Source organism: Sebastes fasciatus, chromosome 19 (genome assembly GCF_043250625.1).
Source record: "Sebastes fasciatus isolate fSebFas1 chromosome 19, fSebFas1.pri, whole genome shotgun sequence".
Lineage (NCBI taxonomy): Eukaryota > Metazoa > Chordata > Actinopteri > Perciformes > Sebastidae > Sebastes > Sebastes fasciatus.
In genome coordinates, this window is record NC_133813.1 from 21,128,183 (window position 1) to 21,143,966 (window position 15,784).

Consider the following 15,784-nt stretch of genomic DNA (forward strand, 5'->3'; position numbering starts at 1 on the left):
CTTAAAGGGACTGTTTACACCGGCACCCGGTCGGAGACAATAACGTTTGACTTTGCGGAGCCCCGTCACTTCACAAGACACGGGAAACCTCTGTTGGTCTGGAGGAGCTGCAGCATTTATTTCTGCACAAATGTCCACTAGATATTCTCAGAGCTAAACTAATTCTTCTGAAGTGTGTAGTGTGCGCGCATGCACGTGAGGTGGAGCGTGCTGAGTGAAGGCAGGCAGGCAGAGGAGCAGAGTACAGCAGAGTTTTTCTTGTTTTGCAAGACAGGCTTCACTAGATACAACTTTGCGGTTTTGGTGCGTCTGTGTAGTTTGTGTTGGGGTCTTGTCTGACAAGCATAGCCACACACGAGCGTGCATATGCGAGCGCGCATGGAACACCGACCCGGGTGATTTATAAGTGTAAGAAGTTACAAACAGTCCCTTTAACTATTTGTGGTCAAACCTAACTTTAACCATTCGAGGTCAGTGCCTAACCTTAACTATTCGAAATCAATGCTTAACCAAAATAATCTCGTGAGAGTTTCCCCAGTTTGCGGGCTCCCTTCTTGTCATAACCAATTGGCCTGAGAGGTTCAAGGGCTACTCTAAACAGAGGACATTTCATTAACTTACCAAACTATACATTTCTCCACAGTAATGCAAAAGTTATTCCACACCAGTGATAAATCAACCAGCCCACATTTCAAGACCGACATATTTGTTAACATAAATATATATCTAAGAAACAATATGTAAAGAAAATTAGCAGGGTACTACATTTATAAATGGGGTGGGCAAAACATTAGAAACATCTCTCAATATAATCCAGTCCAGTTCAACACCAGTGCAAACTACAACCTCAATAATAAAAAGGCAAAATAATGAACTGTTCCTTTAAGGTGTATTCACTGTTCAAATATTGTATTCTGCCCATGGGAGACAGAAGAACAACCGGGAAGATAATGTCAGACAGAGGACAGACCGTTGTTCTAATCACAGGGGACGGCAGAAAACAAGAGGTGGTGAGACTCAGTTGAATCCCCATCAGTCCACAAAACGATGGGATAGGAGGGGGGAGAGGGAGCCGATCATAAGACCTTCAGCCACCACAGGACCCTGCAAAAGTCATGAATAGAATTTGCATTTATTCTAAGAAATGAACATCAAAAGACCGATCCGTTTTCTCACGTTAAATTGCTTCAATCATGAATCAAGGACATAATCTGGACTCAGGTAAACCACTATACTGCTGCTGAATACAGGGGAAGTAAACATTCAAACTCAAAGCCATTGAACTGCGGGCGTTAACCTCCACCACAGACAGCAGCAGCATATAAAGGTGAATGTGACAACTGATGAGTCAAGGGCAAGCTGTCACAGACGGTGATTATGAAGAACATGCGGGGGTTGACAAGCAGCATCAACATATGTGGAGCCAAGTGTTTTCCTTACTCTGTCAGCCCGGATGTTCTTGTTGTGTTGTGCAAACCAAAGCACATCAAGCTCTGATTCCACATTTAGAGCAACATGACAAACAACTTGCATTTTTGGATGCAAACCAAAGTTTGTTGTTTTGTCATCTTTCCTCAAGATGAGGCTGACAAGACTTTGATGAAGATGTAGTACATTTTCTATTGTTAAATCTGACATTTTGCATGTAAATATTACTGTAGGATAAACAGTAAGCTATATGAAGGATATATACACCTGCAACAAGCTCAGCTGCGGCTGACTGGGTGAAAATTGCAAAACTGAGAAGAAAAAACCGTGAAACCCTGTGTAAGAGCCAAAACATGATGTATGATGTATACATAGGTTGGTGTAATTCACTTTTAGGAACACTAGGTGGCACTGTATTAATTGATTGACCCAGCCACGGGTATATAGGTAAGGAGGTGTGTTGTTGGCGTGAGGGTTTAGCCCGGAAGGGCAAATGGTTTTTGAACGCAGAGACGCTGAAATGTTTGCTGTGTAGTTGTTGTTACTCGTTGCTATGGTAACCGAAGCATGCTTCCTTAATACCATATTAGGAATAAAGGAACTGTTATTGTAAACCCAACGAGCGGACTCAGGAGCATTTGTACAGCACAACAGACAACTAAAGGACCATCTACAGCGAAAAGCGCGTCAGTCCAGGGCTAATCACCTCAGTAGCTAAAGTATCAGACTTTAGCTCCTACACCCTGAAACCCTGCGGTGTTTTGTTCAAATGATGCATCACACTTCACATCCTGTCTGTCCTCACAATCTCCACCTGTAAGTACTTTCTCTGCACAGATAAGTGTGCCTTAATGCGACTGGAGAAGTACAGATAGCACACAGCCTCGCTCTCACTTGCCTATATTGTTTTGTTGATAATGGGTTATTTCGAGTTGTGTTATGTTGTTATGTTATTTTCTGCACCATTACAGTAATTTGCTATTGCCAGTTATCCTTGGCAGCTCCTCTAAACTTCTTCTTTTTTTATCAGAGATTATTTAAGAAGGTGAAAGGTGAAATGATATTTCAACTGCATTTCACTCTCTAATGGTTACAGATGGACAGTTTTTGTTAGTACTTCAAGTTCAGAGTGACAGCCCCCCCCATATAACCACAGACAACATAACAAGTCAAGACTGGTACTTTCACCTGGTGAGAGCTGAACCGGTGGGATATTGGTGTTAAGTTATTAACACTCTTATAGTTTATATAGGAGTCATATTTTTTTTCTGGCACTTTCATGCTACATCAGACTGCTGTGGGTGTTCTCATACTGTCCATCTGAATATACCTGTATCATAGACTGTATATAAGAAGTGGATGTAGTCACTGTGACGCCACCTATTGGTTTGTGGATTGCCGTTTTGAAGCCTCAAGTTCGACATTTCGGCCGAAACAAAATGTTACAATTAACTAATGAACTAAAAACACACTGTGAAAGGGTGAAAGGGTTAAAGTTGTAAGACGAAAACACAGACAACTCACAGATTGGACAAGGCCGTGGTAGCGACCTGTCAGTCACAAGGTAGCCACGTCTTAAAGCATCCCCTGCTTTATGCTCTATTTGACTCTAAATGGGACCATAATTTACGAAATGAACATCATGCTGTATTGAAGAAGACTTGAAACTAGCGATTGAGACCATAAACTCATGTTTACAATGTTTACTGAGGTAATAAATCAAGTGAGAAGTAGGCTCATTTTCTCATTGACTTCTATACAATCAGACTTCTTTTTGCAACCAGAGGAGTCGCCCCCTGCTGGCTGTTAGAAAGAAAGTCACCTCCGCATTGGCTTCACTTTTCAGAGTTGTCCACTGACCTGTATTGACCCTCCGTCTCAAACGCCCCATTTTAGCGCCTGTCTCTTTAAGGACCCCTCCCGAAAAAAGATGATTGTGATACTCAGATTGGGAGGCAATATATTCTAATGAGCCTGCATGTGACACAGGAAGGGGAGCCAAATCTGAACAGCTTGTTGAACTACACATTTTCTGATCTGATATGTCCCCTTTCGGATGATTTTGTGTAAACATCGCAGTTTATGTAATCCGTGTTTTTCATTTTGTGAAAACACTTTGAGACACACTTACATGAAATTCAGTTTTTTAAAGTACACTTGAGTATTGATAATGGAGCCTTGTGGGCCCCTGGCAGCAGGTGGTTCATCTCCTTGACTACTGATCACTCCACACTGGACGTATTAGCATTAACACATCAACATATTTTAGCATCTTTTAATAGGCAGGCTTTTTTTTCTTTTAAAGGAAACACTCCCACACATGCCACTACCTCCATCTGGTTTGTGTGTTTTATGATCTCTGCAGCCACAGGCATGCTTTTCTGAGTAAACGCATTGCACTGGTAGATAAATATGTTGCTTCCTACAATGGCGTCCTCTAAAGCTGTGAACATTTTGTGACTGTGAATAGATTCCTTTTCCTTTTACCCCATGAATTGATTCGCTTTTTCCTGTCTCACTAATTGACAACCTTGGTGATATAAGATGGAAGTGCTGTCATTAAAATGCATTACATATGTGATGTAAACATACAGTGTAATGTGTTTGACGTGGATGTTTTCACAGGAAGGAGGAAGCAGCAGAGGCATAACTGCTGTCTGACTTCCAATATTCATTCTCCATCTGCAGTGAAAAGGTCATTTTCACAGTGCACTTTAAAACCTTTTATCCAGGGAAGGTTTTCAAACAATGGAATTACTGCAAGCACTCACTTGTCAAGGTGGGAGTTCAGGCCATAATGCTCTAAATGGAGACATCTTTCAAAAAGCTGCGTCTTGCCATGTCACTTGCAATCATAATTGGTTTTGTAGGGGAGAAGGTTTTGATACGGAGTCCAGGCAAGTAATTATCAGGGTTGCACAACTTCTGTTCTACTGAAAATGTATTGTAATCGGCATGTTCTGTACATGACGAACTTACCGTCTTCCACTGAGCTTAAAAAGCAATTATATCTATGAATAGCAAGAAATGTTAGCTGCGTCTTGCCATGTCACTTGCAATCACAATTGGTTTTGTAGGGGAGAAGGTTTTGATACGGAGTCCAGGCAAGTAATTATCAGGGTTGCACAACTTCTGTTCTACTGAAAATGTATTGTAATCGGCATGTTCTGTACATGACGAACTTACCGTCTTTCACTGAGCTTAAAAAGCAATTATATCTATGAATAGCAAGAAATGTTAAACCTGCAGTAGGCAGAATATTTTTAGCATCATTGGGCAAAAACTATAATATAATAACCTTTCAATATATTGTAATTCAAGTGTACTGAGAGAAAACTAGACTTCTGCACCTCCTCATGGCTCTGTTTTCAGGCTTTAAAAAGTATTTGGCCAATCACCGGTCATTTCAGAGAGAGAGCGTTCCTATTGGCTGTTCATTCAGCGGAGGCAGCTGTCAATCATTCCTAAACTCCGATCCAACGGTCAAACTAGGCAGTGCTGATCAAATATGAATCAATATTTTGTTACTGTAATGCCTATTTCTCGCCTCAAATGTTTTCCGAAACATCTTGTAGTGTACTGTTTAGCTGTAAAATGAGAAAGTTTTCTCCGGCTGGTGCTTGGGATTTCCTCAACAGATCTCAACATGGCTGCCAGGTCACAAACTTTCTCATTTTACAGCTAAACAGTACACTACAAGATGTTTCGGAAAACATTTGAGGTGAAATATAGGCATAACAGTAACAGAATATTGATTCATATTTGATCAGCGCTGCCTAGTTTGACCGTTTGATCAAAGTTTGCGAGTGATTGACAGCTGCTCAGAGACGCCAGGCTCCAGTGCAGTTCTGATTGGTTGTTTTCCACCGGTCTGTGAAATCTTGCAACACCGGAGGACACCGGAGGACACAGAGGCACATGATTTTTTTCAGATGACCTGTCTCATGCACTACTGTCAGGATATAGTGTTTTATAAAAATAACCTTTTTAAATCATATTTGCTCCATTTCTACCCACTGCAGCTTTAAAGGGCAAATGGTAACAGCTCACAGCTACGAAAAGATTTTTTTGGCCACCTTGCAGATCATTTTCTGTCTGTATGCCAAAGCTTGTTTCAAATCACAACAATTAAAAATCCCCACTTTAAGCAGCTCCATCCATAATCAATGATCAATGCACAGTTTGTGAAAACAGATGAAGCACTAACGGCAATTTAATATGGTGTTAAATCTACTGGCCATGCAGCTGTGCGTGCATCAACAAACAATATCTCTCAGATAGAGTCCTGCACATGTCTGTGAGCAGATCAATAATTACCATTAATGTCATTACAGAGATCTATCAGTCCTGACCACTAACTAATCAGTTCAAGATCCAACATCAAGTCCAACCCAGACATTAATCTTTTTGGGTATCGGCCATCTTATTGGCTTACTGTCATTTCCACAGACATCTCTCTCTTTCTTCCTCCCTCTCTCTGAAACAGCAGCAGCTTCAGCTCACTCGCTGAGGAGAAGCTCACACGTAAGGTCTGCTCTTCACACTCACAACTCGCCTTTACACTGAGAAACACCAACACAGGTGAGTTTCTGTGTGCTTTCTCTGCATTTGTTTGAATGTTTGTTCATTTATTTTTTTGCATGCCTCAGGTCATAGTATAGTGGCAGCATCTTTTCTCCAAGAAAGAACTAAATAAGTGAACAGAAGTATGATCACTGAATAACTAGATTTCTTAATAGTTGCATGTTGTATTTGCACACCGTTGATTATGCATATCTATTTCTAAAATGCCCTTTTCTTTATTTTTTTAAAAATGCATGTGTATTTAGATATTTAAAAATATATTTTTCACGACTTGTGTACACAACAGTCCTGTCTATTCCTCACCTTTATTTGTCCAGCTTTGCTGTCCTTGTTCCTTGTTGTTATTTTTATTCTGTGTAAGTACACTGAGAGAGCTGCATAAAACTGGAGTCAAATTCCTTGTATGTATGTATTTGGCCTATATCTAGATGTCTATGAAAAAGCTATGCAAATAATGTGGGCGATGAATTATGAGTAAAGCTTTGAATAATTATTAATAATATTTAAATAGTTGAGGAGGGTACAGAGTCTGTGAATGTGAACACATCATGTGTTTTTTTATTACTCTATTATTTTGTATTATTAATGTATTGTTCCATTTGGTTTGAGTTCATCATCATATTCAAGGAAAATCACTGTGGGCACTAAGTTTCTGCTTTAGAAGAAGAATTACTTTATCAATATCTGGGGGGAAATTCTTTTTTTTCTTCTTTTATAAACACACACCAGCCTGGAGTACAAACACGCATAATAGACATGCAGTTGGAGAGATGTTAGAGTTAGCAGTTAAGGGTTCGGTGCCTTGCTCAGGAGGTGAACTTGCACCTCTCCAGCTACCAGTCCACACTCCGTACATGGTCCATTCTGGACTTAAAGCGACAACCATCTGGGTCCAAAGTCCCTACAGACTGAGCTACTGCCGTTCCATTTTAAAATAAAAGTACTAATTTTGTTTATGAACCTGAATATCTGAGCATTTAATTTCTGCAGATATGATATTTTTTTATTATTATTCTTTTTATCCCTTTTTTTCCAAACATAGCATAACAAACATAACAAAACATAACACCAGTGCCATAATAAAAAAAAAAAGATATCTTACATTTAAAATGTAATATGTACATACATAAATACACACATACACATCGCCTCCCACTCCCACACAGAGACAGGTCCAGCCGTCTTCCCACCCCTAGAGATAAAGTTACAGAAAAAAAATAACATAAAAATATTTTTTTAAATAATTTAATTAGTTAGTTGGAATTAAAAGTAATAAGTACTACAGTAGTGTAGTTCATGGTGGTAAGATAGAAACCTTAAATAAATAAATTAAATAAATGTAGAGAAAAAAGAAAAAGAAAATGCAGATATGATCTTTTGAACTGGATTCAAAACAGAATTGTTCCACTGATAAATGGCGGTCACTCCATAAAATGGGCAGTAAAGTCAGCTTCCTTTTAATAACTTTGCATAAAAGATATTCTCTACATGTAAGTGCAAGCCCTTACCCAATTATGTGGTAATTCATTAGTTCTATTATGCGAGTTCTGTACTTACTATCCTGTAAATGTGCAGTAGATGTTGAGCATGTATCTAGTCTGAAACACTGAGACTTTTATTAAAGTATGATGATTAACGAGCAGCCAGCAGGCAGAAGATAGAATCTCTAATTATCTTTCAGTAAAATCTCTCTTCCTGATGACACGTCTTTGCATCAACTGTTGCGTAAATTAATCTAATATGGACAAAAGGTCCCAAGGTACCTCTGAGTCACAAACTCATCAGCTGAAACAGAAACCTGACAGCAACATGAGAGCTACAGTGTAGACTGGCCAAACAGTCACAGTTGATGCTGCAGTTGAAGCAAAACTAAAATCTAGGACCAAAATATCACCGTCCACATCTGAAATGACTTTGCTGCTCTGCACACAGAGATGTTTTCAGATGCAGGGGCTGATCTCACACATACAACAGCTGTCTTTTACGACAAAGGTTGAGTGCCGGCTAAAAGCAAAACAGAGCTGTATCCATGTTTAGCAAATTGTACTGTAAATTACCAAAGTGTATTGGTGTTTGTGTATTAGTGTATTGTGGTAGGCTATGTGTATTGTATGGTCTCTTTTTTATTGTAATTTCATATTTGTAGTGTATTGTGGTTTATAGATAAAACCATATAGAAAGTTGTATATTTTAATTATACTGTACATGTAAAAGCCCAACTAAGGACAAGAGTTGAAAATTAGCCATAGCTATAAACTCATCAGTTTCATGCCGTGTATTGGAACTATGTTAAATGGCATCGTCTCTATCAAAAAATAAATCTAAATCAAATTATGCAATGTGGCGAGGTGAACATTTTTTTTTTTTTTTTTTTTTTTTATACTGCGATTAAATTATGTGCAAAACATAAAAACACATTGACAAAGAGGAACCATGGTCACAAGGAGACCCTCAGCAACGCTGACTGAATGACTCTTTACGGGACATTTAAAAAAACAAAACAGTGCAAGCTACGGCTTCAAGATGATTTGTCACTGCAGGAGTATTATTTTCTAAGGTCTTTCTGTTATTTCATCCACAACTTGTAGTTTAAATTTGGTAATCTGATCCACCCAGAGGCATTGCATGTGAAGCATTAGGACTAAATCAGATACTAAGTGTGCTCTTATCACAAAATGTATGTAGCTAAAATAAATATATATAAATATGGATACATATTAAAACGTAACACCTGTTCTACATTCTCCTGTCAAACAATCAACAGGAATACATTGATTTAATACAAAAGTAAAATCCTGAAGACACTAAAGAACAAAACCTCTCATCTGAGAGTGTCTTCATTCACAGCCGAGACAATATGTAGTTCAAAAAGCACTTCTTCTCTTGTTTCTTAATAACACATTTTAATCCAGCCATCACATCAGAAAAGATGGCTCAGAGTTCAACATAATGCTTTGAAATGATTTTTCACAGGAGATTTAATATTTAGAAATCTCATGCCAACAGGAATATTATGTTGCAATTTTACCTTCCTTTAATTTCCCCTGTAATTCATCCTCTGCTTAGCAGCCAGTTGTCAGCAGCCAACAATGCTATTTACACCCGACCTCGGCACACATTAGATACCGTATGGGTATATGTAGTGTATGTATATTTTTCCTAAAACTAACCATGTAGTTTTGTTGCCTAAACCTAACCAAACTGCGACTGAAAACTGACCCTAACACTTCGGAGCTTCAACCGTTGCCATGGTAATCGACCTCCGAATCAGTATTTGAATGCTTCGTTTTTTGCTTTTTTTTTATACAAGTAATAATAATGTATAAATCCCCAAATAACCCATGAAATAAGGAATAATCCCACATTATTATTCATATTCAACATTAATTATTATTAGTTATTCCCAGACGGATATTTGTCGTGTGTAGAGGTGTGTGTGTGTGTACAGTAGTGCGGCAGTAGAGCCCTACTGAAAACAATCATTTAAAAAACAGAAAATAATAAGTCAACTATGTGAAAAATAGGCTTCTCACAGGACTCGAGACCCCAGACTCTGGGGTCAAAGCGTTGACCCATCCGTCCTCCACAACCAATTTCTTGCATGTATTACACTCTTTACTATCACTGGGTGTAAATAGCCAAATAGCTGTCGTGTGACTATTCTCACTGTAGTTGCAGCTCGCTATGAACCGTCCTCGCCACTTCTAGCAGGATGTAAAGGTTTCTTAAAACACATATCATCGAGTCTAAATGGATCAAAGCCCATTCTATGACATGACTAATTGACCTTAATTCTAATGTATGTCAAACATTTTCGATGGCATAACACAATGTACTTTTTAAATGATAATCAAATGCAAAAAAACCTGTAAATATTACAATATGGCTCTTACACAAAATGCATCGAAATCCAGCACCTCAGTCATGTTGAATAAATATCCCACTGATGCTGTCAGCTGGTCTGTAATCACAGTAATCCAGTACTGTATGTCATATGCAGACATAAGCCTGTGACATTTTCCAAATGTGGAGGATGCACAATGTTGTGCAATCAAATGTCTTCATAATTATACACCCTGTAATAATGTGCACTTAGTGTGAAAATTCAATAATGGTCTTCCATTTTGTAAATGTCACGAATAGAATATTGTTTATATTACATTTTGCATGCATCCTTAGATTGAATAGACTAACTTTTGACCTTTTTCTGTCTGCAAACTGTTGTGTTTTGAACACAGTGCAGGTGCTGGCAGGTTGAGCTTTTCTTGTTGCCATGGAGGGTAACCACAGTGGCTCGGCTGGAAGCACGCATTCGCCTGCGTCGGGAGAACAGACAGATGGACACGTTTACGAGGTCGCGGTCCAGAACACCTCCACCAACCGCACCTCCCAGTTTGCAGATGTGGCCCTGCTGCAGACCTTCAAGCCCCTCATCATCCCCTGTTACGTGCTCGTGGTGGTGGTGGGCGTCTTCGGGAATTACCTGCTCCTCTACGTCATCTGCCGAACCCGCAAGATGCACAATGTCACCAACCTCTTCATCGGAAACCTGGCCTTCTCTGACATGCTCATGTGTGTCACCTGCGTCCCTTTCACCCTCGCCTACGCCTTCAACCCACACGGTTGGGTGTTTGGCCGCCCGATGTGCTATCTGGTGTTCCTCATCCAGCCGGTCACAGTCTACGTTTCAGTCTTCACCCTCACTGCTATCGCTGTGGACAGGTGGGTGGATCTCTGTGCACTGCAGGAATGATGCCACTAAGGTCACAATTAAGTTTTTTTCCCCCCTTCTTCTTTTCATCCTCTAGTGTCTGCTGGTTTGTGTAACATGATTGTGCTGCCATTTTGGCCAAGAATCTCTTGAAAAACAGATTTAGACCTCAAGGGGCCCATCCTGATTAAATAAATGTCAAATAACATAAAGTGATTTCCCTCTCTAAATAATTTATTTCACATTACACACCATTCTCAGTATGATTGGAGTGTAATTGACATGCCAGAAAGGACATAATCAGGAAATTCAACCATTATCTGTCATAATTTTTCATTCAAACTCACTTAGAAATGACAGAGAGGTGCAGATAGATCGCACTTCTAACAGTACCACTTTAACAATAAGGGTGCACTACTTATGCTGAATGCTTAAGAAACGAATGACTAAAATATGAGTCATCATGATTCAGTGTATGCTATAATACATGATGTAACAAAGACTCCGCAATGATCGGGCTTTTGTCAGCTCGTGTGACGGATCGACAAATTAGAAACTTTAATTCAAAGTTAAGTTACAAATTAATCAACAATATAATATAGCTGGATGAGTCTAACTCGATTTGTAAACACAAGCTTGTGAATCCATTTTTGAATTCCTAAACAAATGACCAAATGAAAAATGATTTGGGCTTCTTGCAGCAGTTTGTGATAGGACCACAGACCAAAATCCAATTATCCAGTTTTATACTTCGTGCTCAGAGAGAACAATCAGGTATGTGCTGCAAAGACACATCCCCCGCTAGACCCCTTAAAAATCCAAACAGCTACAGTAAAGCTTCCTTCTGCAGTTGTGTTGATTTCTCCGCCTTCTGAGCCGAGGACAGCAACATCAATGGAGGCTTGAAAACCCGCCTTAGCTTATTACTGCTGTTTTATTATGTTCACCTCCGCCCGATCTTAAAAGTTTAAAATTTAAATGATTTTCCTCTTTTTCTTACAGGTCAGATTTAAAGTTCTGTCTTTGTAATTGTTTTCAGTTGTCTTGATGTAAAGCACATTGTGCTGCATATCCTCCTTAAAAGGTGCAATATTAATAAAGGTGACTATCAATATTATTATTATAGTTTTGTTTTTTGAAAAGGTAAATTAAACGCACTGCTCTGAGATTCTGTGCAGTAACTTTTACACATTAAAGGTGCAGTGTGTACGATCTGGTGGCATTTAGCGGCGAGGTTGCAGATTGCAACCAACTTAAACTTCTCCCGTGTGACGCAAATTTAGGGCCAGTGTTTGGTTTGTCCGTTCTTGGCTACTGTACAAACATGACGGCCGGCTCTGTGAAAAGGACCTGCTCCAAAGAACGTATATTGCTAAGAAGTGAAAGTTCCATTGCAACGTCAGCGCCCAGCAGCAGAGCTACGCTTCCACCATTTTGGACTAAAAGCGAATAATGCAAGTAAAACGTCCGTCTACAAAGTGCCGTACAAAAGTAAAACAAAATTAATTCTATTCTATTGCCATAATTTTAATGTCTCTATACCGAAATGGCCTATGTTGAACAATAAAAATATTATAAATATGCATACTACTATAACTATTTACTTACTTATTTATTGAACTTTTTTGCACAGTCGCTTCCCAGAGGAGCATAAAGTGAGCGATGGACATAAATGGAAGTTAGAAAAATCCAGTACACAGATTTTAAGAGCAATCTCAAACTTTTTCATGTCAAGGACCTCCAAAATAGATGTCCAATAGACCGCAGACCATGGATGTATAAGAGGTTGTGTCCTGTGCTTTTGCCTTGCGTGTTAGTAAATAGCCTACAACTCCATTAAATTCTGTTTTACGTCGTGATACTAGCACTACTAGCTACTGGCCGATAGCCGGTTGTTTGGGAACAGAGACGTTAATACATCCACCACGGTACAGGCTCTACAGCATACAGCCCATGGGTGTATTATAAGATACTAAAAGTGATGAATTACAGCCAATATATCCATTATTACAGCCGCATACAGCTAGCAGGAAGCTGGCAGAACCGGATATGCACGTTCATTATGCCGAGGAAAATAACTCTGGATTCAGCTATTAGTTAATTTTACAACTTTTAGGACAATGATTTAAATGAGGGCTATATAAGTGTTCGTACTGGGAGGTTAAATCATACATTGGATCATGATAGATTAATTAAGCATGAGTTTTGTAACCTCATTAAAAAGCACTACTCTCTCTTTCCTGCAGATATTATGCGACCGTTCATCCCCTGAAGAAGCGTACCTCTGTGGCCACCTGTGCCTCCGTCCTCACCGGCATCTGGCTGCTGTCCTGCGGGCTGGTGGCTCCGGCGGTCACCCACACCTACCACGTAGAGTTCAAAGAAGAAGGCTTCACCATCTGCGAGGAGTTCTGGTTGGGTCAAGAGAAAGAAAGACGTGCTTATGCATACAGCACCCTGCTGGTCACGTACGTCCTACCGTTGTCAGCTGTCTTTGTCTCTTACCTCTGTATCACTGTCAAACTGAGGAAGTGCGTGGCACCGGGCCACAGGACACAAGGCCAGGCGGGCGCTCAACAAGCTCGCAAGAGGAAGATCTTTCGCCTGGTTGCACTCCTGGTGTCCGCCTTTGCGGTGTGCTGGCTTCCTATTCATGTATTCAACGTGCTGCGAGACATAGACATTCACCTCATTAACAAGCGCTACTTTTTACTCATCCAACTGCTGTGCCACCTGTGTGCCATGAGCTCGTCCTGCTGTAACCCTTTCCTCTACGCGTGGCTGCACGACCGCTTCCGCACCGAGTTACGGAAGATGTTCAAGTGCCGCCATCGCATTGGAGTGCCTGCTAATCACTGTGCTGCCAGTGTGGTCTTGTAATGAAGAGAATCCTTTGACATTATTTCAGTGTAAGTTGCTTATTCATCTTGAGTTAAAGTGGAAACGTTGGTGTGTTGAACTAATGGAGGTCATCCTCTGGCCAGTAGTAAAATCCATTATTTATTGGCCAGGATCTATTGAGGAGAGGTCAATCTGTTGGGCAGCATGAAGGTGTTCAGTCAATTCAAAGGTAATCTCCCCATTAGACTTTGAAATATGAAATTAAAAAGTAGAACAGGGGCCAATTGGTGTTCATCCTCTGTGGACCATGAATATTCATTAATTTGATTGCAATCCAGCCATTAGATATATCTTGTGTGAAGGGTCCAAAGGGGGAAAAGGTTTATCCACTTAGCAATCTGCCAATTTCATGAATATATAAATGAATATAAGAGAACATGTTGTCACTAGATAGAAGGTCAGTGGGTCACCTGTAACATTATGAGTTATCCTTTGGGGACTATAAATATCAGCAGCAGATTTTTCATGAAAACCAGGCCATTATTTTGCAGACAGCCTGGCTGAAAGATAAATGTTTACTACAAATTTACTACTCTTTGTTTATAAATTATGTCAATGAAAACTGAGAAAGCTGTGAGAAAAAACTGTGGCGACATGCATGCTTGCGTATCTGGAATACTTAAAGGTGCTAAATGTGAGATTAAGAGCATTTTTATTGCCTCTGCCCGGCTCTCAATATGTCGACGGCTGAGCTGGAGGCTCATAGCTAACACTTCTAACAGTGAAAACACCAGCAACAGTGCAGACAGAGCTAACAGTGTTTACCTGGGGGGGGGGAACCGGAGGGTGGGCACTACGCTTCCGCAATGACGACGCCGGTCGGGACGACGTTATCAGCCGTTACCGCCGTATGAGAGCAGTGCAGATCGGTGGCTGTAGGCTAGCCAGTGGGGCACGCTCACTTGCACGAAAAGGCATGCGCGGCCGACCGGCTATGTCAACAAAGTGAGGAGAAACTGATTACAACACGCACACAGAGCGAGAGAGACTTCATTCTCTGCTCAGGTAGACATTACTCCTCTATATCTTTACATAGCAAACAGTTGTTTGCTGCTATATTAATGCTCTGGATATCATATAGGGCACCTTTAACGTAGTATATTGTATATATGCTGCACATATCAGACCTGTATGTAATGATGAAACTTACTTGTCACAAGATTTTGATACAGAAGAGACGAAATCTTTCCCTTAACAAATGAATGAGGATAAAAATGTAACAATACATAGAAAAAGTTAGATCAAAGTTGTGCATGATGAGCAAAGTGTATCTGTATTGGATATGAATAGAAAATGAGACTGTTAGTTCAAATTGGAAATTGTCACTGCAGATGTGATTGTTTCCACCGATGTCGGAACGAATCCTGCTGTGGTGGAATAAATTTAATTTATTAACCTGCTCCCGGGGGCTTTAATTTTCTTAACGTCTGTTAGTTGATGAATATGCACCTTAACATTACAATTCATCAAATTACTTCTGATAGCACTGTATAATGGCTGTAAAAAAAAAATGTAATCATCGTAGTGTGGCGGTTGGTTCTGTGTTGCTTTGTGCACTCTGCTTGCGTTTGCTTCTTGGGATTTTATACTAAATGTGCAGGACTGATTGTTTCATTCCACTTTTATTATTTAGTTTGCATGATAGCCGTCATGTCACCTGGTCTCTATTCTCTGTATTCACATTTGTCTCCATTCTGCAGACAGACGGGACAGATTTATCTTTGCAGCAGTAATAACTCAACAAAGTCAACAAGTGTCACTAAAGTTATTAAACCTCCTCCACGGCGGTGTGGATGTAAAACGCGTGCCATTATGTTTGCTCTTTTCCCATCAGCATTTACTTGTATGAAGGGGACTCAGTGATTGAATGGTTTTGGGTGTACACACTGTATACAGTGTACTGTCCTATAACTACCGCAGTAAGTTGTGTTTATAATTTGTGGTGTGACATGCAAAAGAAGGTATCATTTGATCTGTAGCCTGTACTAACAATACACTGTGAAAAATTGTGAATAAAAATACAGTGATCGAATGACGTCTCTGCTTCAGATCAGTGTGATGAAATTAAATTATATCCGACTCGGTCAGAGCGAGGTCGCTCCGCTGAATTTACTAATTAAATAACGTGGAGGACGGAAGTGTTTTATGCAAATCAACTAG

The 15,784-nt window shown here is 39.9% G+C and overlaps 1 protein-coding gene across 1 annotated transcript; it reads left to right on the plus strand.

Moving 5' to 3' along the window:
* Positions 1-5,074: 5,074 nt before the first annotated feature.
* LOC141757357 (prolactin-releasing peptide receptor-like) lies at positions 5,075-15,339 on the plus strand. The gene is made up of 3 exons (XM_074617793.1): positions 5,075-6,009; positions 10,251-10,734; positions 12,970-15,339. The coding sequence occupies exons 2-3, from the start codon at positions 10,286-10,288 to the stop codon at positions 13,601-13,603; spliced, it is 1,083 nt and encodes a 360-aa protein (XP_074473894.1). The 5' UTR covers positions 5,075-6,009; positions 10,251-10,285; the 3' UTR covers positions 13,604-15,339.
* The last annotated feature ends 445 nt before the right edge of the window (positions 15,340-15,784 follow it).